Source organism: Chelonia mydas, chromosome 1, assembly GCF_015237465.2.
Source record: "Chelonia mydas isolate rCheMyd1 chromosome 1, rCheMyd1.pri.v2, whole genome shotgun sequence".
Lineage (NCBI taxonomy): Eukaryota > Metazoa > Chordata > Testudines > Cheloniidae > Chelonia > Chelonia mydas.
The window spans coordinates 98,263,978-98,285,360 of NC_057849.1; the positions used below are offsets into that span (position 1 = coordinate 98,263,978).

A 21,383-nucleotide genomic window follows, 5' to 3' on the forward strand; every position below is an offset into this window, starting at 1 on the left:
GGAACTAAGAAGTGGGGAGTGATCAGGCAAATTCTTCCAGGCTGTAACACCTGCAGAGAGGTACCACCACTTGCAGAAACTCTGCTTCAAACTAGATTCCCCAGAGACCCACAAAGAAAGGACTTTTAGATTAAAAAAAAAACCCTGACTTTAAACTGACTCAGGGTCTTCTTTCTAATCCAGCAAATGCACAGGACCTTCTGTCCACGGGGGCAATCCTTTTGGAAGGCTTAGAAGGACTGACCCCTGGCAGAGCTCAAGGTTGGAGCTGGGCTGATCTCAGACAAAATTACTCTTCAGAAGACGACAGGCTTCCTGATTTGAAATCTCAAACGGGCCTGGGACGACGAAAATTAAAACGGGCTCCGTGGAAGTGCCCCCCTTTATTTGTGCTAAACTGTCTTTAGGGCCCGGCTGCCCCATGACATCCCAGTATTAGGGGCTTTCTTATGTATGCAACTGTACCCCTGCCCCTGAGAAGCGTCCGGGGCGGTCACGCTTGCTTTCTGGTCACCCATCTCGTTAATTCGCACTGGGCGTGACGCAGAGACAGGGAACGACAAACAGTTCAGTTCCCTCCTCCCCCCGCCCAGGACACACCGACACGCCCAGGCAGCCGCTCCGCTCCCGCGCGTAATAACGGACAAGCCGGGCAGGGTGACAAGCGAGCACCAGTAAACGCCGGCGGCGCCCGGCCGCCCCGCCTCCCCCCCCCCCAGCGTGTGAGCGGCGGGCGGGATGAGCCTGTTACTATAGTAACTGGCCGGGGATGGGGTGTGACCCGGAAGTAGTCTCTCAGCCCCCTCCTTCCCACTGAGGGAGGGGCCGGGAGGTCAGCGCAGGGTGACGTGTCTGAGCCGGAAAACCGGAAGTCGCGGCTGCTGAGGGAACTGAGCCGCGATGCCGCTGCGAGGCCCACTACAGGCTGCCCGGCGCCCCCGCCCCGCCGGGCCGTCGCCGCTGCGTGTCCCCGGGGCCATGGGTCTCCCGCGGCGGCGGCTGCTGCTGCTGCCTGTGGCGCTGCTGGCGGTGTGCGCGCCCCGCGGCGGAGCCTTCTACCTGCCGGGCCTGGCGCCTGTCAACTTCTGCGAGGAGGGCAAGGCGACGGCCGAGTGCAAGGTGAGCGGCGGGGCCGGGGGCCGGTGGGAAGCCCGGGCCGGCCTCGTCTGCGCCCCACGGTAGGGCTGAACGTGGAACGCCGGCTGTGGGGCTGGGGCCGGCGCTGGGCAGCGGGGGTCGCTCCCCTGGCCTTGCCCCCTGCTAAGCGGGGCGAGGCGAGGCTCCCGCAGGAAACCTGCTTGGCCCCCTCCAGCGTTTGGGATGGGGCTAGGGTTGCCAACCCTCCAGGATTAAAGATTAATCTTTAATTAAAGATTGTCATGTGATGAAACCTCCAGGAATATGGCCAACCAGAATTGGTAACCCTAGGTCTGGCTGAGGTGACCCCTTGCCAGGTACTTCCTTTCCTTAAGGAGGGTCTTAATAAAGTGTCAGGCTGGTGACCGGCTATGTGCTGGGGGGGCTCCTGCCAGGGCCCTTGGGTGCCTCTATCTCAGCCACATATAGGGCGGCATCTAATTTAGAGCTAGACTCCTTTGTAATTGCCCCTTCTCGGTAAGGGTTAATTATTACTTGCAGTTAAACTAAACAGTACAGCCTTTGAGATCTCCCCTCATTTCACTGCAGTGCCAGTGGAATTGGTGGTGCACTGTGAGCTCTCTGGGTGATTGATCCTGGCGACCTAATGCTTGCCGCTGTCACAGCTCTGCTGGGGTGTGAGATTTTCCCCCCAGAAGTTCCTGTGATCCATGTCTTTTGTAGATTTTTTTTCTCTCCTTAACATGCTGTCTCTACTTCATTAGTATTTCTTCAACACTAGTGTTGTGCTTGGTGCTCTGCAAGACTGCTTTTAGGGTTGCCAATCCTCCAGGATTGTCCTGGAGGTTGCAGGACTACATCCAACCAAAACAGGCAACCCTACTACCTAACCAGCTTACAATCAGGTGCAATGGGAGACAGCATTTTTACTGGCATAGATTAGTATTTGCAGACGTACAATGCAGAAGATGTGGCTGTCACCACCTTGATCACTTTGATTGCATGGAATGAGCTGCGGAATTTTTTTTAATGAAGCCATTTTATAGCTGCTAGGAGTTCAGGCAAGGATGATTATGATGGGGGAATATATGAACAGCTTATTTTTCTTGTTTAGCTGTATAAATGTCAATGTTGTATTTCATATATATATAATGTGTGTGTATACATATTAAAGATTTTTAGCTGTCAAATATCAACACCACAGTGGGGCTGTGATGGAAACGGTGCTACCATGATAAGAGTGAGCAGATGGACTACTACTTCAGTATATTATTCAGGAATATATTTTCAGTTCTGCCTGGTAGTTACTAATTTATAAGGGAATTATGCAACTTTCTTCTTTTTTTAACCATTTTGTTTTTCTTGATTTGTTTTCTCCAGCTGTCCTACAGACTTGCAACAAAAATTAACAGCGTTCTGTATTATTATCCATTGAATTCTTTTATTCATTCCCTTCTAAACTAAATCTTAACAGAAGTTAATAAGTTACTGACTTTTTTTTTAAACTGGAACTTTCTAAAATACATATACCTGCTTTGTCTCTTGAGTTCTAACTTCAAACTAACATCTATTATAAGTGATCCTCTTTTTGTAAAATTTTTGTTTAACCTGTGTCCAATTGTAGGGGAGAGATTTATCTTTATTACAAGTTTATGGTGATATCATGAGTTGAAAATACACTGCTCTGTGTTTTGAGATTAGAGTAAGCAGACTGAGGAACCAGTATAGGCCTAACATAGTTTTAAGGTCTTGTATCTTACAAAGTCTCAGGGTTGGAAACTACTGTTTCTTACTTGCTCGGGTCTCTGCTTTCTTATAGTATAAAGCACTAGACCATGGCCCTGTAAGGAAGTAGGGCTGTTATTTACAACTGCAATTCTGATTAGCATCTTTTACATCAAAAAAATGTACATTTATTTGATCCAGTAGCTGCTGAGTCAGTGGATCAGGGAACAAACACATCCCTAGTTGAAGTAACTTTGAAGTACCAAAATAGAATACAAAATTAAATTCATATGGACTGAGTAATTATCACAGAGGTGTAGTAATTTTATATTGTTGATATGCTGTAAAATACAAGCCATTAATAACCAATTCATAAGGTCTAACAGGTACTTCAGTATTTATCTTTTGTAGCATATCTTAGTTGTCAAAATATGGTAGGTCCTCTAAATATGTTGTAAAGCAGGACTGTGCCTTGAAGAGTTTACCATCTAAGACCCCAAGCTTCTAAATAACTCTCTAGGCAGACCCCTTTATCATAACGTGGACATACCCAGACACTCCTGCCGAGCCTCACCCAGTACATCCCGAACCACCTTAGCTCTCCTTACCTGAACCCCACCCCACTGCACCTCAACCCTGCCTCTGGACCCACCCTGCACCCAGGCGCCCTGCCTCCGGACTCCCATCCCTGCACCCAGACCACCCCCTGCTGAGCTCCCTGCACTCAAATCACCACCACTTGCCCCATCCTGAGCTTGTACACCCAGACCCCGACGCCACTGCCCCCCAACTAGCTGCATCCAGATCTCCACCCCACCAAGCCCCACACCCAGACCCCTCCGCTGAGCCCCAGCTACTTTCACCTGGAAGCCCCTGCTGATCCCAGTGCCCCTGCACCTGGAACCCCACAACGACCCTCTGTGCATCCAGATCCCTCCACACCAAGACCCCCAACTGAGCTGCCTGCACCTGGATTGTCCCACACAAAATATTCTCACCCCACACTTGGATCCTGCCTGCCCCACACCTGGTGTGCCTGGCGCAGAGGGGCAGGGCCCCAGGGTGTTTCTGGGGCAGGCCCAGGCCTTGTGCTATGTCAAAGTCAGGTGCATCCTCGCAGCTGAGTCGGTGTCCGGGGGGTGGAGGGACTGCAGGGTGATCTCCCACCTTCGTGCAGCCAGTGGCCTGTGCTAACCACTGCCATGCTGGTGCCTCTGCATTTATTTATTGACAAATAAAAATTCTGTGAACAATAATGCCCTCAGAGTAATTCTCCAGATGTGGTGCATTTGCAACACTATACTTGAAATTGCTAATAATTTTACCCCGCAGTAAAATTATAATATTCTTTCATTTAGTTTTATATCTGTTTACCACACACTGCCCATTTGTTTATTGCTTTCATTCCATATTACATAAAAAAAACCTACACTGAAAGCATGTTAAGGTTGCAAAGTCAGGTACTCAGCGACTAGCAAGTGCCAGAAGTAAGGCTGTTTCCAACTTCCATTCTGCTCCCTCTGTGTTTGCTTTCTGATGCAGTCTATAGTTACAGAATTGTTACTGTTTTTCCCCCACAGGACTCCTGCTTCATTTAGTGAATGGGTAGCTATTCAATATTTCTTTAGTCTCCTCATTCAGTGCATTGTTCTAAGCCTAGTTTAATGCAAACCCTGTACTGAATACAAAATTATGAATTTCCTCTAGGATGTTTCTCAGGTGCTGTCACCACACTGTGCTTCACAAACATCAGTACATTTATCTTTCCTGTGAAATTCGATTGGCGTATTCCCATTTTACAGGTGGGAACTGAGGCTTAGCGAAATTAAGGTCAACATTGTTAAAAGTGTCTACTAATTTTGGGTGCCCCCGGTGAGACACCTTAGGGCATGGTTTTTCAGAGTACTTAACATTTTTATAGCACTGCATGTGTTCAAGGCATAGCTACGATTGACTTCAGTTGCAGTTATGAGTGCTCAGCACTTGTGCATATCTAATGCTTGGTATCTCAAGGTGGGTATGCAGAAAATGAAGACCATGGAATTAGTGGCCAGCTGTGAACATTTTGGTTTGTGAGTGGCCCAACATCACATAGGAACTCTGCTTGTTGCAGGAATAGAATCCAGTTCCCCGAAGTGGCATTCAGCTTCCTTAACCAGAAGGCCATCCTTTCACTTACTGTATTCCCCTGTCTCATTCACTACACATCTTCCAACTTCTGCAACAAATGAGGCTGATGTCCTACAAACAGCCTAATTCACTATCCAGCTATTCATTCCCAGAGTGTCATCTAATCTGTACGCTGAATGAGGCAGGGATACAGGCTGGATGGGTATGTGGTTATGTAATAAGACTGTATCATTTATACAAGGGAGTGGAATTAAGGGTGCACAGGCAACCTTAATTTTGGCACTTCCTACCTTTTATGAGTTCTTGACTTTGCAACCTCAAAGTTCTTTTAACATAGTCTGTCTCCGTTGCCCCTCAGTTCAGACTACAGGGTGCGAACAGCAGTGTGCACCTAAGTGCTGCGCTATAACTCTCCCATGCGGACACTGCGAGTGCAAACGTAAAGGTCCCTTGTTCACGCTAATGTAGTTGTGTTTGAAGAGGCAAAGTTCACATGAGGGATTTACATCTCAGCACTTCGGTATGTGCCCTGTAATCTGAATTGCAGAACAGTGTAGACATACCCATCGTTTCTTGTTTTTGTGAATTTCTGAATTCAAAATAAAACTGAAAAACAGAAATTCTGTCTTGTGAATACCCAGCTTGGGTCATCAGCAGGTTTCAGGTGTTCAGATCCACAGCGTAGATCCCTAATGGCACCATTAGTAGGCTGCTATCATCTATGTGGATGAGCACTAGAGAGGAGATGTGACACACTTTGCCTGTGAACGTCACAGCTATTTGCAGACCGCAAAGAAATATTGAGACACTCTCCTGGGTTCAATTCCAGATTCCGTATGGGGGAGTGTGCTCTAGTAGCCACCCACCTTTCTGCTTCTAACCTGTCTCCCCTCTTAACTATTTACCTCTCCAGCTTCTGCCCATGCTTTCCCTCTATCTTGCTTCCCAGGCTTAAATTCTTGCCCCTTTGCATTCCAGTGTGGTTGCTTTCTCCTCATCTTCAATGCCTGGGTGCCAGCTGGGAGAGCATTCAGAGCATAGGGTAGAGCAGGGGTGGGCAAACTATGGCCCGTGGGCCGGATCCGGCCCACCAGCCATTTTATTCTGGCCCTCGAGTGCCTGCTGGGGAGTGGGGTCTGGGGCTTGCCCCGCTCAGATTCTTGGGTTGGGGGCTGCTCAGCATGCGATATGACCCCCTCCAGCTCCTACATGTAGGGGCAGCCGGGGGCTCTGTTCCGCATGCTGCCCCGCCCCAAGTGCCGCCCCTGCATCTCCCATTGACTGGGAACCGCAGCCAACGGGAGCTGCAGGGACGCCTGTGGATGGGGCGGCTTGCAGGCAGAGCTGCCTGGCTGCGTCTCCACGTAGGACCCGAAGGGGGGACATACCGCTGCTTCCGGGAGCCAATTGAGGTAAGCACTGCCCCGAGCCTGGAGCCCTGCCCCAACCCCAACCCTCTGCCCCAGCCTGATTCCCCTCCGAACCCCTTGGTCCCAGCCTGGAGTGCCCTCCTTCACCCCAAACCCCTCATCCTCAGCTGGAGCCCTCACGTGCTCTCCCCCCTCTCCCCTGCTGCAGCCTGGAGCCTCCTCTTGTACCCTGAACTCCTCATTTCTGGACCCACCCCAGAGCCCATACCCCCAGCCAGAGCCCTCATCCCCTCCCGCACCCCAACCCCAATTTTGTGAGCATTCATGGCCCGCCATGTAATTTCTATACCCAGATGTGGCCCTCAGGCCAAAAAGTTTGCCCAACCCTGGGGTAGAGTCTCTTTGGCACATGTGAAGTCTGCTTAGTGTGTAGGAGCTGTGAGGGGATGGAGCATGGTCAGTACAGATGGAATCTTCAGAGAATTTAGCTGCCACTTTCTAACAAACCTTTACTGTGTGTGAGATCTGTGATTCTCACACCCCATCCTACAGGGGCTTCTAGCTTGGCCAAACTTGGGGGAGTTTTCATGGGAATGGCAAAAAGTGCAACCCTCCTAACAAATTTGACATTCCTGCTGCAAAGCAGCTTTTTAGTGAAACTTTTGTAAGAATTTCTTTAACGTGGGCAAAACCATGTACTTTTTCTGTGCCACATTCTTTGAAATGTCTGGTGCTAAGTTGAAACTTTAAACAAGCAGGAAAAACAAAGCCCCAATCTCTGCCTCTTGCAGGCACCTGGAATGGAAAATTTTAGCTCAAATGGTTAGTTTGGCAAAGTTTTATACAGTAACTCCTCACTTAACGTTGTTGTTATGTTCCTGAAAAATGCAACTTTAAGCGAAACAGTGTTAAGCGAATCCAATTTCCCCATAAGAATGAATGTAAATGGGGGGGGGTTAGGTTCCAAGGAAAAATTTTTTTGCCATACAGTACTATAGTTGGGAGGTGCCCCCCGCCTTACCCCACACAGGCACAGCCCACTGGCACTGGAGGACACTGAGGCAGGCAAGGAGGCTGAAGGTGCTGTAAGCTAGGAGAACCATGTTGCGCAGCAGCAGCTTCCCCTACTCTGCAAGCACCAGGGGTAGAGGGCTTAACCCTCGGCCCACCACTCCACCCCTTCCCCCAAGCCCGCACCCTTAACCCGCCTCTTCTTCTCTCCCCCCCTTTACTTTGCATGCTGCATCCTCGCTCCTGCCCCCTCCTTCCCCCTGCCTCCTGCCAGTGGCAATCAGCTGGCTTCTGGCATTCAGGGGGCAGGAGGAAGGGGGGGAGGAGCGAGGACTCGGCGCGCAGCCTCCCCCTTCCCTCCCCTGCCTCCAGCCCGCGGCAGTCAGCTGGTTTGTGGGGTTCAAGAGGGAGAGGGAGCCTGCATGCTGAGTCCTCGCTCCTCCCCTTCCCTCCTGAACGCTGCAAGCCAGCTGATTGCCAGAGGAGGGGGGGAAGGTGCTAATCTTCGGGGTCTGCCGGCGAGCGGGAGGCGCTGTGTGTGTGTGGGGGGGGGGCGGCTTAGGGGAGCTGATGTGGGGGCTGTCAGCTGTGGACAAAGCAGGCAGCCAGATGACATTATAGCAAAACATTGCACAACTTGAAACAGAACATGTTCTGTAATTGAGCAGGGACATAAGATCGAAACAACGTTAAGTGAGAGGACGTTAAGTGGGGAGTTACTGTAAGTACCTGAAAACAGGGTCTTATAATGGAAAGTATTGGGCAGCCTTAGCTATGGGCAGTGCTTCCAGGTCAGTCTGTAATCATGCGTGTTCTTTTAAGGCTTTATTCAGCAAAAGTTGTCTTTATGTTTGCAAATTTTGCTTCTTCCTGTATTTTGAATGTAATTTGTTAGTGAGATAGTAATAGTTTAAGCAATTAAATCAACATGTATTCGTCATTCTAATTCAGAGGTACCATTCTTGAGCATGATTTTCTGCTCGCTTGAACTTTGGGTAGTCACAGCTGTGCAGAGTGGATATGAAATGCTATCTTTCTGTGATATTGGAGAGCTTTACATTCACTTTGGGCAGGTATAATTAAATACAAAGTGCAAGGCAACTTTTTTTTTTGTAACTTTGATAGTGGTCATTAAACTTAACCCCAAGTCATACCTAGTGATATAATTTTAGTGTAATTTTGCTAATTGTGTCTTAACTTTTTTCAGTCTGTGATAGAGCTGTTTGTGAACAGACTTGACTCTGTGGAATCTGTTCTTCCCTATGAATATACTGCGTAAGTGTACTAAACTTTGTTTTATGTGTAACTTCATTTGCCAACTCTTGCAAAAGCCAGTCTCTGAATGGTTTTCTTAAAACATTGTGAACAGAGATCCAATTTCTAGCACTTCTCCAGTGCATAGAAATCATTTATTCTGTTGAACAGGTTCCATTTGTGAGTATTTTGTAACCTAAACTATATTTGTGAATACCGTTAGTTAGAAAAGAATTTTTTACTTTCTAGTGCTAGTAGTAGTCATTCTGTAGGTCAAAGCACTGCTGCTGTCTTGATTAGCCTGCAGCCAGATGAATTAAAATTGTAATAACAAATGATATGGGATGGGGGATAGCAACAATTATTTTAACGAAGTATTAACTTCAAACACTTCCCTGCTATGTATCTTACTAGTACAGGATGGAAAATGTGTGCAAACTGTGTTAATGCCATCACTTCAAAGAATGCTGCAGTGATTATTATCGAAGGGTGTTAAGTGTTAGTTAGTTTTTGCATTTTAATGGGTGCAAGTATGGTGCATTGTGATTCAGCCATGGCAATTCTGGGAATTTCCCAGTTAAATCCAGGGGTCAATAAAAGCATAATAACCTTGATTTTAATTGGTTCCCATGTGCCAAAGGGGTCCTCCATATATATGTTTTCAAGTAGCAGTCCAGTGTTGTCCTTTTCTTAAAGCAGTTACAGATTTCTAAATGTGTAGATATAATAAATTCCTGGCTAAAATCCTAGTGTGTACACTAATCTTCCAATGCATTTAAGTAAGTGCATTATTAAAGTATCTGTGTTTAATTTAAACTGAATTCTGAAATATTTGAAAGAGGCATTTTTAAAATAGCAGGTGTTGATTTTACAGCTAGAGTCTCTCAGATTTTGGTAAGAAATCACTGAACTCTGACCCAAAAAAACAAAAAAACTGCAGGTGTTTGTCTTAGATTTGGCTGGATGGGAAGATTAGGCTTTGTTTGTACTATGTTTACATTTCAATCCTTGCTACAGCTTGCATATTCTCTAATTTAGGTTCGATTTTTGCCAAGCAGCAGATGAGAAACGTCCATCTGAAAATCTTGGTCAAGTATTGTTTGGAGAGAGAATAGAACCATCACCATATAAGGTTTGTGCTCTGCTAAAGGGTTTTCTGCAATAGAAAACAGAAAATTTGAAAGTCAATAAATTAAATAATTGTTCCTGATTTTAAGATACGTAATAGAAATTTGTAAACATAAGCATGTATTTTAATTCTATGTTATCAGATTTTTGGATGGTTCTCTTTCTGAATGTTTTTTTAAATAGCATCATGTGACAGAAGGTATAATGTGTCTAAGGGTGTAGTTAAAATTGAATATACGGGGATCTCTGTGTTGCACAATTCTGTAGCTGTGGTATTCATTCCTTGTTTTCCTGAATCTATATAATTAAATTTTTCTAGCCCTTATGGTTGTAGAGAGAATCTTGAAAACTTGAATCAAGTGTCAACTGAAACGATGTTGTCTTCCTGTATTTTCAGAGAGCCTGAAACAATAGCTTTGATGGATGTGAACAGTTCTGTTAATCTCTGGCAGGGTCTTGTGGATGCCGCTTTTGTTGAGCTGCAGAATTTGGCAAATTCCTGAGACCCCGAGTGCAGGCTTTTTTTTTTTTTTTTTTTTTAAATTTGTCATTTTGTTGAAAGGTCTCCTTTTCCTGCTGGGACCTGCCTCTTGCTCTCCAGCTTTCCTCAAAAAGCAGGAGTCCTGCTTGAAGCTGTAGAGTGGATAAAATATCAGTGTAGGTTTTGACCTACCTGCTCAATATTGCCACTACTCAGATCTATGGAACATTTAAATAAAAAGTCTAAAATCATTGATGAAAACAGTCAATGAATATTACATCAATTTATATATTTCAGTATTGAGGGTGTGTGTCTGTGTCTGCGAGGAAGGTAGAAATAAAATATATTATTGCAAGGAGGTCCAGGGATTCTTGCTGTAGAGTACACAGAACCTGATTATATTATATTTTTAAAATACTGCGGGATAATAAACATAGACATACAAAATACCAGGGTGTTAGGGTTGTCTGCTTGTGGGTTAACCACATAATTATAATATGTTAAGTTTTTATGGGATATATTTTGTTTAGTTTAATTTTAGTATAGAACAATACAGATTCTGTTGAAAGACTATTCAACTCAAATCCTGTCTCATTTTCTTAGTTTACATTTAAGAAGGAAGAGAAATGTAAATCTGTTTGCACAAAAGTGTATGACCCAAAAAAATCAGAGGACAAGCAAAAATTGGACTTTCTGAAAAAAAGCATGTTGTTGAACTATCAGCATCATTGGTAAGTTAACTTTTTTTAAGATTTAAGAGCAAATTGGTTTATTTAGTATATTTGTATTAATAACTATTGTAAAATGATGGTACAAATTCAGCACTTCATGTTAACTGATGGAAATGGGAATTCTTCCGTCTGTTCTCGTGCAGGGTTGGGGTGAGGAATTAATGTCATGTTACTTCTACATGCTACTTCCTCTGCTTTTATTGAAACATGCCATTCATAAATAGAATAGCTCAGCTGTAAAGCTTATGGTTCTCACTGTACTTTCTGTCTGAAGTCTTCATGCTAAAACAGCATGATTGTTAGATATGATTGTTGGTTTAAACCTGCAACACTGTATGCTACTCTATGTAGAGGTCATGTTCCCTCTTTCTTGAGGGAAAACCTTGATTAAAGGACCTCCACGCTCTTTCTATGGCTCCCCTTTTGTCCTGGCTGGGAATACTTGTGCTGGAATCCATGTGTTCTGGAAGGAGTGGGTTCTGTTGAGGGGATGAACAGGAGGAAAATGTAATTTGTAAACTTTAATGCAGAGGTTCTCAAACCAGTGGTCCGTGAGCTCCATTCAGGTGGTCCGCAGATAGTTCCCTCTAAGGTGAGCTCCTGGGCGGCTGCACACAAGGCAATGAAGGGCCACCACCTAATTAGTGGAGGCGTGCACATGTAAAGTGAGGTGGTGGCCTCGGGGGGGAATAGGGGGCAAGTGGGAGGGGGGTAGTGGGGTGAGAAGAGGGGGAGGGGGGAATTTGGGATACACAGGGCTGTGGCAGCCAGAGAAAGAGGTGACTTTCCCCAGCTCCAGAGTTGCGGCTGCTGGGGAGAGACGGCCCTCCTTCCCAGCCTCAGCTCTGTGGCTGCTGTTGTGGGGGAGAGACCCTCTTTCCCAGCCCCAACTCGGGGGCTGCTGCGGTGGTGGAGAGAGGCCACAGCCATCGCATTAGAAAGGTAAGACTACTGATATTAAAATATGAGTTTTGTGCTTTTATTTGTAGAACAAAAAATGTTTATTAATCGTTTCTCTTATATAGCACTTTCCATCCAAAGCGCTTTACAGTAGTTAACTAACGGTACAAACAACATTTGGAAAGATCATTAAGTGGTCTGCCGAGACCCTCAGCAGTTTTCGAGTGGTCCATGGAAGAAAAGTTTGAGAACCACTGCTGTAATAACAGGAAACGTACAGCCAGTAAAAGTTAAGTGACAGATGGTCAATGAAAATTACAGATTTATCTTTGTATTCTATAGTTTGGAGGAAGAAGGAGGATCTCTGACTTGGGACAATCACATAGTCTATGTAGCCAATTTTTTCACCCTTCAATTCCCTCTGTTTATCTATTTTTCTCATTGTGTGTATTTCCACAGGATCTTAAATGATAGGCCCATGACCCTAATGAAGGCCTCTTGGTGCAACTGTAATAATAATAATAAAAAAAACCCTATGCATTGCAGCTATCAAAACACTTTTAAAAATTTATTTGTTTGTTTGTTTTTACAGTGAATAGGAAAGAGTACGCTATAAAAGTAGTGCATGAACCTAATAATTAAGGCTACGATTTAGTTACAGAGGTTGCAGAAGTCATGGAATCCATGACTTCCAGTGACCTCCGTGACTTCAATGGTTGGGAGGTGCAGGGTCTCCTGCAGGGGCAGGAGCTGTGTTTGCTGCCGTAGGCGGCAGGGGAACCCCCGAATTGTGGGGGCTGCCAGAGGTGGTGGGGGAACTCCTGCGCAGCTGCCCCGCTTCAGGTGGCGTGGGGATCTGCAGATCCCCATTTTGTCCCAAATATTTTTAGTAAAAATCACAGACAGGTCACAAGCAAAAAAGAAAAATTCATGAAAACCATGACATTTCTTTTTTGCCTGTGACCTATTTTACTCAAAATATCCGACACAAAATCTTAGCCTTGCTAATGATTACATATTGCTTACCTGGGTTCAACAGTGCCTCCCAGACTCAGAGGTCCTTGTCTTGAGGAACTTACATGGACATATTAACAAAAGGGCAGATAGTGTTAAGAGTAAATGTTACAGCTGTGATAGTAAGCATGTTTCTTGTTCCTTTATTATTGTATTTTTTTAATTATTTTTAAAAGGCTGAATCCAACTCTTAATGAAGTGAACAAGAGTTTTTCAGCTGTGTTCGTGGGAACTGGGTAGGGCCCCTATGGGGTGGAATAGGACTTACAGAAGTTAACTTTTAGGCAATATTTGAAAAAAGGAATAGGTCAGAACATGGTGGACCAAGTCAAGGATGGGGTGCCACATGCTAGTGCAAATGAATGAGGAAGCATACATAAACTGTGAAAGACAAATTAATTTTATGAAGACTGAAGTTTTACATTTGTAAAGTAAGAGTACCAAGTAAAATTTGAGAGGGGGTTTAATGTGACTTGGTCCTTCTAAATCTGAGTGTAAACTAAGTTACTAATTTGGGTGTATGTTTAATAATATTTGCAGTCTGGATCTTGCTTTCAAAACTTTGTAGGACTGAATTATGTTGGTCTGGCACAATCAAAGATGCAGCCTGAAAAAATGTGCATTTTCTGTGTCTAAATGAAAGAGTTAATTTTCTATGGCTGTCATTCTGGCACTTTCTAAAACATTAAATTCACTTGTTGCTAAAACATTTTCAAGTATTGTCATTTGAGCCATAAGAATGAAGAGCTACTGAGTGTAATTGCAGACTTTCCTTTTTGCAACTTCAGAGTTAGTTAGCATAATTAACTACTCATTGTTCATGGAATCTGAAGTAGGATTGTTTAACAAACTGTTTTTCAAATTTGAATGCAATGGAGTGCTTCCCCCCTCAGATTAAATATTTGAGTAAATTAACTTGTATTTTTCAACTGTAGTGCTGATATCACCAGTACATTTGATGGTACAAATAACTTGATAGAATTTTTTTAGCCCAAACAAGATGCAGCTCCACGGTTCAGTAAAATTTTTCCTTTATAATATTATCCTCTCTCTTTGTCAGTTTAGTCTATTTATTGCGTGTTACTAATTAGTCTGCGGGCCTACTTCAACCCTCTGTCACTATCTTAGAATTGCAGAGAAATTCACCTGGATATCTCTCATGGTAGTGCAAGGTGCCCACAACTACAACTCCACAAAAATGGCTAGTGCAGCTTCAAATGGCGGTGGCACCAGCAATGAACAAGGCATGACCAGGACATACAACTGATGTGGAAGCTGCACAGGAAATAAACTGGATTAGCATCAGCACTGTTACCTTTATCAAACAAACCTGTAATCTCATCAGAGAAAGACATTTAAGTTAGTTTGATAGAATCTATTTTCCAGGTTGATTTGCATTAATATTAATAGAGTCCCATTTCAGCCAGGCCATTTTTTTTGCACAGGACTGATATCAGGCTGACAGGACTATAATTACCCGGGTCACTATGTTTACCTTTTAAAAATATTGGCACAACATTAGCTGTCTTCTGAAACTTCTCCTGTGTTCCAAGTGTTACTGAAAATCAGTGTTAACAGTCCAGCAAGCGCCTCAGCCAGCTCTTCTAAAAGCTCTTAGATGCAAGTTATTTGGACCTTCTAATTTAAGTGTCTAACTTTAGTAACTGCTGTTTAACACTCTCATGAGCTACTGTTGGAATGAAAAAGGATATCATATTATATGAGTACATCATCTGTCTTTTCCAAATACAGAGCAGAAATATTTATTGAACCCTTTTTTGCCTTTCCTGCATTACCAACAATTTGGATATCTATTTAATAATGGACCAGTAGCACTGTTGAGTCGTCTTGTTTTTCATACACTTAAGCAACCTCCTTATTGTCGTTACGTCTCCTGGTCATAGGTTTCTCCTTGTCCTTATGTTTCCCTTATCAATTCTCTACTTAAGCTCCTTCTGAACTCTTGGATCTATACTGTCTGGGCCTACTGGTGTAATGTTTTTTTTGTTTTTTGAAATAAATTTGTTTCAGTATTGCTACTTCTGATGCATCAATCTTTGATGGTACTTCATCTTTATTACCAGAAGAAAGTTAGACTACATCATCTGCAGGAAAAACTGTTGTTTCACTTATCCTAGCCCTGTCAAGTGAGGGGAAGAACAAACTAAAGCATAATCTGATTTCTAGCATTGAGGGTTGTGAAGATAACCTAACCTGCCAAATGTGAACAGTGTAGGAAGATGCAATGTTGTCTTCTGTGGTCTGTAAATGGATCACTTTTAATCATTTGCCACTGATATCTGCCCAGCAGCAACAACATGGTGAAATGAATGGGACTCTGGTCAGTTTCACAGCTGCTCTTCCCAGCCCTGTGGGAATCTGTGGAAACTGTACACAGTCCTGCCAAGTACATGTTGTTGCTGTAGGCATTAAAAGTTTACTTGCGGGGAAATAGGACCACCCTAAAAGCACTCCTCTTCCCAGTATCTGGGGCAGAAATGGGGAAAGCACCTTGTTGCTCCACAACATTGGTGGGTATCCCACCCTTGTTCTATCAGTTTCTGGCCAGTAGGAGATAAGGTTTTTTTGGTTTTGGTTTTCCCCGGTCCTGGCTTCCTACCTACTTACTGTTGGAGGTTATTCTCCAAGCTGCTAATGGTCTTGGGGGGATATGCTGGCTAGTAAGAGTCCTCTTTTGCTTCTGCTCTGTGTCAACATCAACATGGAGCTGCAGGCTAGAGACTTCCCTTTGTACCTGAGATCAGAGAGAACAGGCTGGGAAGAAGAACCTGCTTGGTCTGCTCTTAGGAATGGAGGACTGTGTAGCAGTGAAGAGGAACCTGCTAAGTGATACAGGGAGAGAATTAAATTGATTTATTGAGGTGGGGTTTTGGGGAGGGCATGGTGATCCAGGAAATTTTCTCTAGAACTTTTAGATTCACTCCTTGGGTGAGTAGGTGTTGGTGACCCTTCCTTTTTTTCCCTCTCTCATACCCTGATTACCTGACTTCTCAGGTTGGAGCAGCCAGTTTGTGGTGCCTTGGGAGCAGCAAATTGAATCTCCTGATAGAAGTTCATGGGTGAATTAAACCTTAAATACTTTTTTCTACCCAAAATGGTTTAATGTCAGTGTAATGCGAAGAAAATATATGGAAGATACTAAAGCAAATACCTATCCTATTGGCTTTACCAGGGCTTCCTGGAGAATTGGTCCATGAAATCTCTCTTCCATAACTTTTGTTTTACTGGGTATCTTGGGACACTCTGTTTGTTAGCATTTCTGGCCCACTAACAATAAGACACTTAATGGTAAAGGTGATTCAATAACTCAGTGCATTTGTACCAATATGTAGCATTAAGACACAACAGGAAGTTTTATTTGTCCAGTGATGCAAATAAAGTGACTGCAGCCTTGTGTCTTCAGCCACTTAAGACATATTAATGGACCAGTAAAACATACCCTGGAGTGTTTTAATGGTGTTCTAATTACAGCTATTGAATTTTTTAAAATTCTTTTAAATGATTTCTTTTTGGACTTATCCTTCCACTATGGAAAAAACTTCATAGTGGAAAGAGGGGTGGTGGTAGACAACTTTTTTTTAAATGTATATTTTTGTTGTTGACATTTTTCGTTTCCATTTATGTTAGCTCTCCTGCCATATCCTGCTGTCTTGTCTTCTCCTCCTGCAGCTCCTCACAGGGGGCTGGGCTGCTTTCAAGATTTATCTATTAAGCCTAAATTGGAAACTTACTGTGCTCTTGATTTTTAGCCTTTTTAACAATAAAACAATCTTGTGAAGAGCTGCTGGAGGGAGGTGTGAAAGCAGCTGCTTTTCACCTAACTATAGTAGCTCTCAACTTTTTACCCCATGTAAACTCACTAGTTAAAATAGTTCATACCATCAGGGAAGCACAGTTGAGCATGGTGGTCAGGAATGCACTTCAGTAAGGAAAAACACTGCCTACTCTGAGCTGCCATACTTTTTTCCATTTAACTTTAATAGGACTTCCTCATTTGTGACAGTTTTTTTACTAGAAAAGCTGATGCTGAAGTGGGAATTCATCTGAAACACTCAATTCAGCTTTCTTTAGAAAGTAAAAGTTGAAATGTGCCAAGGAAGCCCTATTGTGGACAGTGAGGAGGGGGAAAAGATCCATGGGGAACAGAGTGACGGTTGTGCATCGTGTACTGTGGTAGTGATAATGGCAAGGTTTGTGTCTGAGTGGAGAAGAAGGTATGTAGTGTAAGGTGACTTCATTCTTCTTGTGTGTGGGGGGGTGGGTTGTCAGGTGTGTAACTGCTTCACTGCAAAGTTCTTTCGTGTACTACCTTCCGAGTGTGTGTTAATGAGTAAGCACAATTGAGGAGGTCCGGCAAGGTAGAAGTGAAGCTGCTGCTACTTTTGCCCTTAGAAGCCTTCTTTGTGAGATGAAATCTGACCGAAAAATACAGACTTCATTGGAGGAGGTTTTTATCAGATGGAGATGACTTATGTGCATGCAGGAGGCTTCAAGCTTAACTGATGAGTTATACACCAATTGTTACGATGAATACTAGCTAAAACTAACACAATTATTTTCCCAGAAACTTACATATTGCACCCGGTCTACTCAGGATACACCTGTCTACCACATTTTGTGAAGAAAGGCAATTAATGTCCTTGGCAATATAGCCTAATTTCATGAAAGTCCAATTTCAAGTGACACATTAATTTTTACAAAGAGAAATAAACTAAATTACACAGAAAATTCAAAGGACATAAAACTAATGCTGTGTGAAATTTCACAGCAGTAGGCTTTCAACTTCTAGAGAAACTGAAAATTCCCTCTTTTTAGGATCTGCTTTACCTGTATGGCTGTCACCAGGCACCTCCATTATCTGGAAATTGAGTTAACTGTCCTTGGTGCAATCCCAGCAGTTAAAGTCTTAAAAGAATGTTATTGCTACTTTCACACTTGTATAATTGCCAGGAGGAACACACAATAGTCATGTTGTTGTTTTTTGCAAAGAATATGAATCCTTCAGAATTCTAGGAATTTAAAGTAGTGTTGAAGATGCAATCTGTGTTCAGTGACTCCCCCTCACCCCCCCCTCAAAATGCAAAGAATTACTGCAGGTTAAATAGATCTAGGACTTTTATTTTTATATTACTATGTGCTCTGTCTCTAAGTCTATTAGTGTTTTGTTTATAGGATTGTGGACAACATGCCTGTAACTTGGTGCTATGATGTTGACAACAACCAGAAGTTTTGCAATCCTGGATTTCCTATTGGCTGTTTTACTACAGAAAAAGGTCATCCAAAGGATGCCTGTGTCATTAATGTAAGTTTAAAGTATTTTTTACTAATGTGTCAATTTCTGTATTGAGTGATTATCCATATGCACGTTCCATTAATAGTGAATGTGCATCCCACATGCTTGTTTTCTGAATCTTTTGGTCAACAGGGTCCATATGGTATGTATCCACCCTCAGAGTCCTTGTGCTCTGTACAGAGGACATAAAAGGACAGAGCAGCTCAACTGCTGCTCAATTTTCTCACTGCCTCTTGGCTTTGAGAGAGAGTGGCTTGCTGTCTGTGCTTTCACTGCTAGCAATCTCTTGTTCTTACCACTTCTTTTAACTAGTTGACATTTCCTTTAAATTTTCAAACCGTTCTGATTTGCTCAAATTAGACTTCAGGCTCCAGGGTGGCCTCTACTTTTGTCCTCCAGATTTAAATATTGACCCTTGTGTGAGGAAGCAGTGCCTGTGAATGGTCACTTCAAATGACAAGACTGCCTGGGGGAGTCTCACATTTTGGAAAAATGTGACCTCTGCAAGTCTCTCACTTCCAGAACCCAAAAAGACAGTGACTGCAGTTATTCCTCAGGAACCAATCCATGAAATCAGCATCTGACCCAGCTTCTGTGTCCCCCTGAACATGGCCCCAAAAGGTGCAAGCACTGGTTCAGTGACTCATAGAGCCTCCTCTTCAATCCTGGCACTGAGATGGACCAAACCCATCAAGAGACCATCATCTGAGAAGGTACAGGGTGTGAGGAGTTGCAGTGGTAGATCCTCTACCACTAAAAATCTCACCTCCAGCACCACTTTTCCTCTGAGATTTCACAGCCCTGTGTAGTTCCTGCCACAGCTCACTACCTCACTTCTGTGCCTCCTCAGTCAGGAACTCGACACCTTCAATTTCCTGCTCTGCAGCCTCTGGTACCACAGGCCGTGGCACTGTCCAAGTCTGGTGCTTGAATTGTCACCATTGCTTACTGAGGTTTTGGCACTGTTTTTGCTATCCATGTCACAACACCAGCTGGGACCGATGACATTCAGGGCACTGATCGACTTAATGGTTTTGCAGGAGCTGGTATCGCCTTTGATAGTCACCTCCATTTCCCTAGCTATAGTGGAACTTTCCTTTAGCATGGCATCATATACTTCTGTAACCTTGCTGGTTCCACCGACGTCTAATACACCACCTAATGCGAAGTCTAATGCTCCTTTAATTCAGCCTCATCATTAGCATGAAATAGTAGTGGGGACTCAGAGCATCAACATACATACTCCCCAGAACATTTGCACCACCTGCTTCAACCTCATAAGGAGACTGAGCCTCATTCTAAAACAGTTATTGGGATGTTTGCCAGACAGGACACACAATTCCCTGACTTTATGGCCCTCGGGACCATATTTATCCATGCAGTTGTGGCCATAATGTGGACCATGGTCCACTCAAAGTAGAGTCAACTACCAGGATAAATCTCACCATCTTAAAGTGCCTTTCCTGATGGCCTCAGCTGCCCAGGCTGTCCCCAAACCTCCACAATAGTACAAGGATAAACCAGAAGATGTTTCACCTCTGTGGAGACTTTCTAGGGCGTGTGGCACTCTCATCATCCTCACCTGCGGAGGAGGTAGTTATCCTACTGTCCCCTAGTTGGACAACTTTAAAGGTTTCCAAGAGCTCCTCAAAGAATTGTACAGGCCCTGCAGGTTCGAATGGAAGAGATCCAGAAATAGACTCTCAAATTGGTGGATCTCTTACAATTCACCTCACCAACTACCAGGCCTTAATGGCCAGGTATGACTTTCAGATCGACAAAAACTCATCTTTCACCAACAGTCTTCCACCTCTTATCTCCAAGGACTGATTAATGGCCTAAACTGGTTTCCAGCCTGCACTGGATGTGGCAGACTGTCTATATTTTGATGGTCACAATGCGATCTCTGTGGCTTCAGAGGTCAGGCTTCCTTCAAAGTACATTTGATGGTAGAGGGCGTGCCCTTTGAGGGGTGGTAATTATAGTTCAAAAATGGATGAGGCCCATTGCACACTGACAGACTCCAGAGCAACTGTCCAATACCTTGGGATCTACATGATAAATCCTAAAAGGAAATGTATCAGTAGTCATATGACCTACGTAGGTCAGGTCCATCACTGTTTCTCTGTGAAAGCCCTGCTGAGCTTCAGTGAAAAAAGAGGCAACGCTTCCACAGATGGACACAGTCCACTGCTGTTGCCCACTCTTCTCAATTTTCATCAGTCCAGTAGCACTCTTCTAATGGGACTCTGCGGCAGTTGAGACTGTCTCCTGTGACACCATACCTAACAATCTGTTCCATTTGGGAACTGACGAGCCTCCATCACCATGGGTCAGTTGGTCATAAACATAATAACTTCAGGATATTCCATCCAGTTTCACACAGTGCCTGCAACCAATTGCCTTTTCCCCTCCTCTTCCGGGATCCTTCTCATGAGAATCAACTATGGCAAGCGATCCTCGTTTCTTTTTTTCCAAGCAATAAAGAGTGCCTCCTCTGTATCATGGTAACAGGTTTTAAAGCAAGTACAGTAGAACTCCATTTGTCTGACTTTCCCTTAACCAGCTCTCCACGTTTACATAACAGCTGGGACTCCAGGGCCAGAAGCAGGCGATCTTTCCTGTGGCTGCTAGATAGCGCTGCAGCATCACATTTTCCCATTCTCCAGTTTATCTGGAGGTTTGATTATCTGATCTGGCCCTGGTCCTGATCCTAATTAGACTGGAAAATGGGGCTTTACTGTACTTCCATATTCCTAAAAAGAAATGAGGCTGGTGATCCATCCTGAAACTGAGGAAACTAAACGTTCATATGCCGTTGAAGTTCAGGATGGTGTGACAAAGTTCCTGCTCTACCTTGGTGGGTCTTGTGCTTATTGACGGATTTGCTCGCCTTGGAGCTTCACGGCAGCCCTCAGCTTGGCCGTTTTTCTGAACCCACAGTCCAGGTTGACTCCTCCTGTGTCTGACCAGGAGTTGGGATGATTTGGGGGGAACCCGGGCCCCCCTCTACTCCGGGTTCCAGCCCAGAGCCCTGTGGAATGCAGCTGTCTAGAGTGCCTCCTAGAACAGCTGTGCAACAGCTACAACTCCCTGGGCTACTTCCCCAGAGCCTCCTCCCAACACCTTCTTTATCCTCACCATAGGACCTTCCTCCTGGTGTCTGATAATGCTTGTACACCTCAGTCCTCCAACAGTCCGCGTTCTCACTCTCAGCTCCTAGTGCC

The 21,383-nt window shown here is 44.2% G+C and overlaps 1 protein-coding gene across 1 annotated transcript in view; it reads left to right on the forward strand.

Annotated features, from left to right (window-relative positions):
* The first annotated feature begins 521 nt into the window (after positions 1-521).
* TM9SF2 (transmembrane 9 superfamily member 2) overlaps positions 522-21,383 on the forward strand; it is a 63,760-nt gene continuing 42,898 nt past the window's right edge. The window contains exons 1-5 of the mRNA XM_037896410.2: positions 522-1,119; positions 8,542-8,609; positions 9,627-9,720; positions 10,801-10,928; positions 18,036-18,165. Of these exons, the coding sequence (XP_037752338.1) occupies positions 901-1,119; positions 8,542-8,609; positions 9,627-9,720; positions 10,801-10,928; positions 18,036-18,165 (639 nt within the window). The 5' untranslated portion in view covers positions 522-900. The remainder of the gene's footprint in view (positions 1,120-8,541; positions 8,610-9,626; positions 9,721-10,800; positions 10,929-18,035; positions 18,166-21,383) is intronic.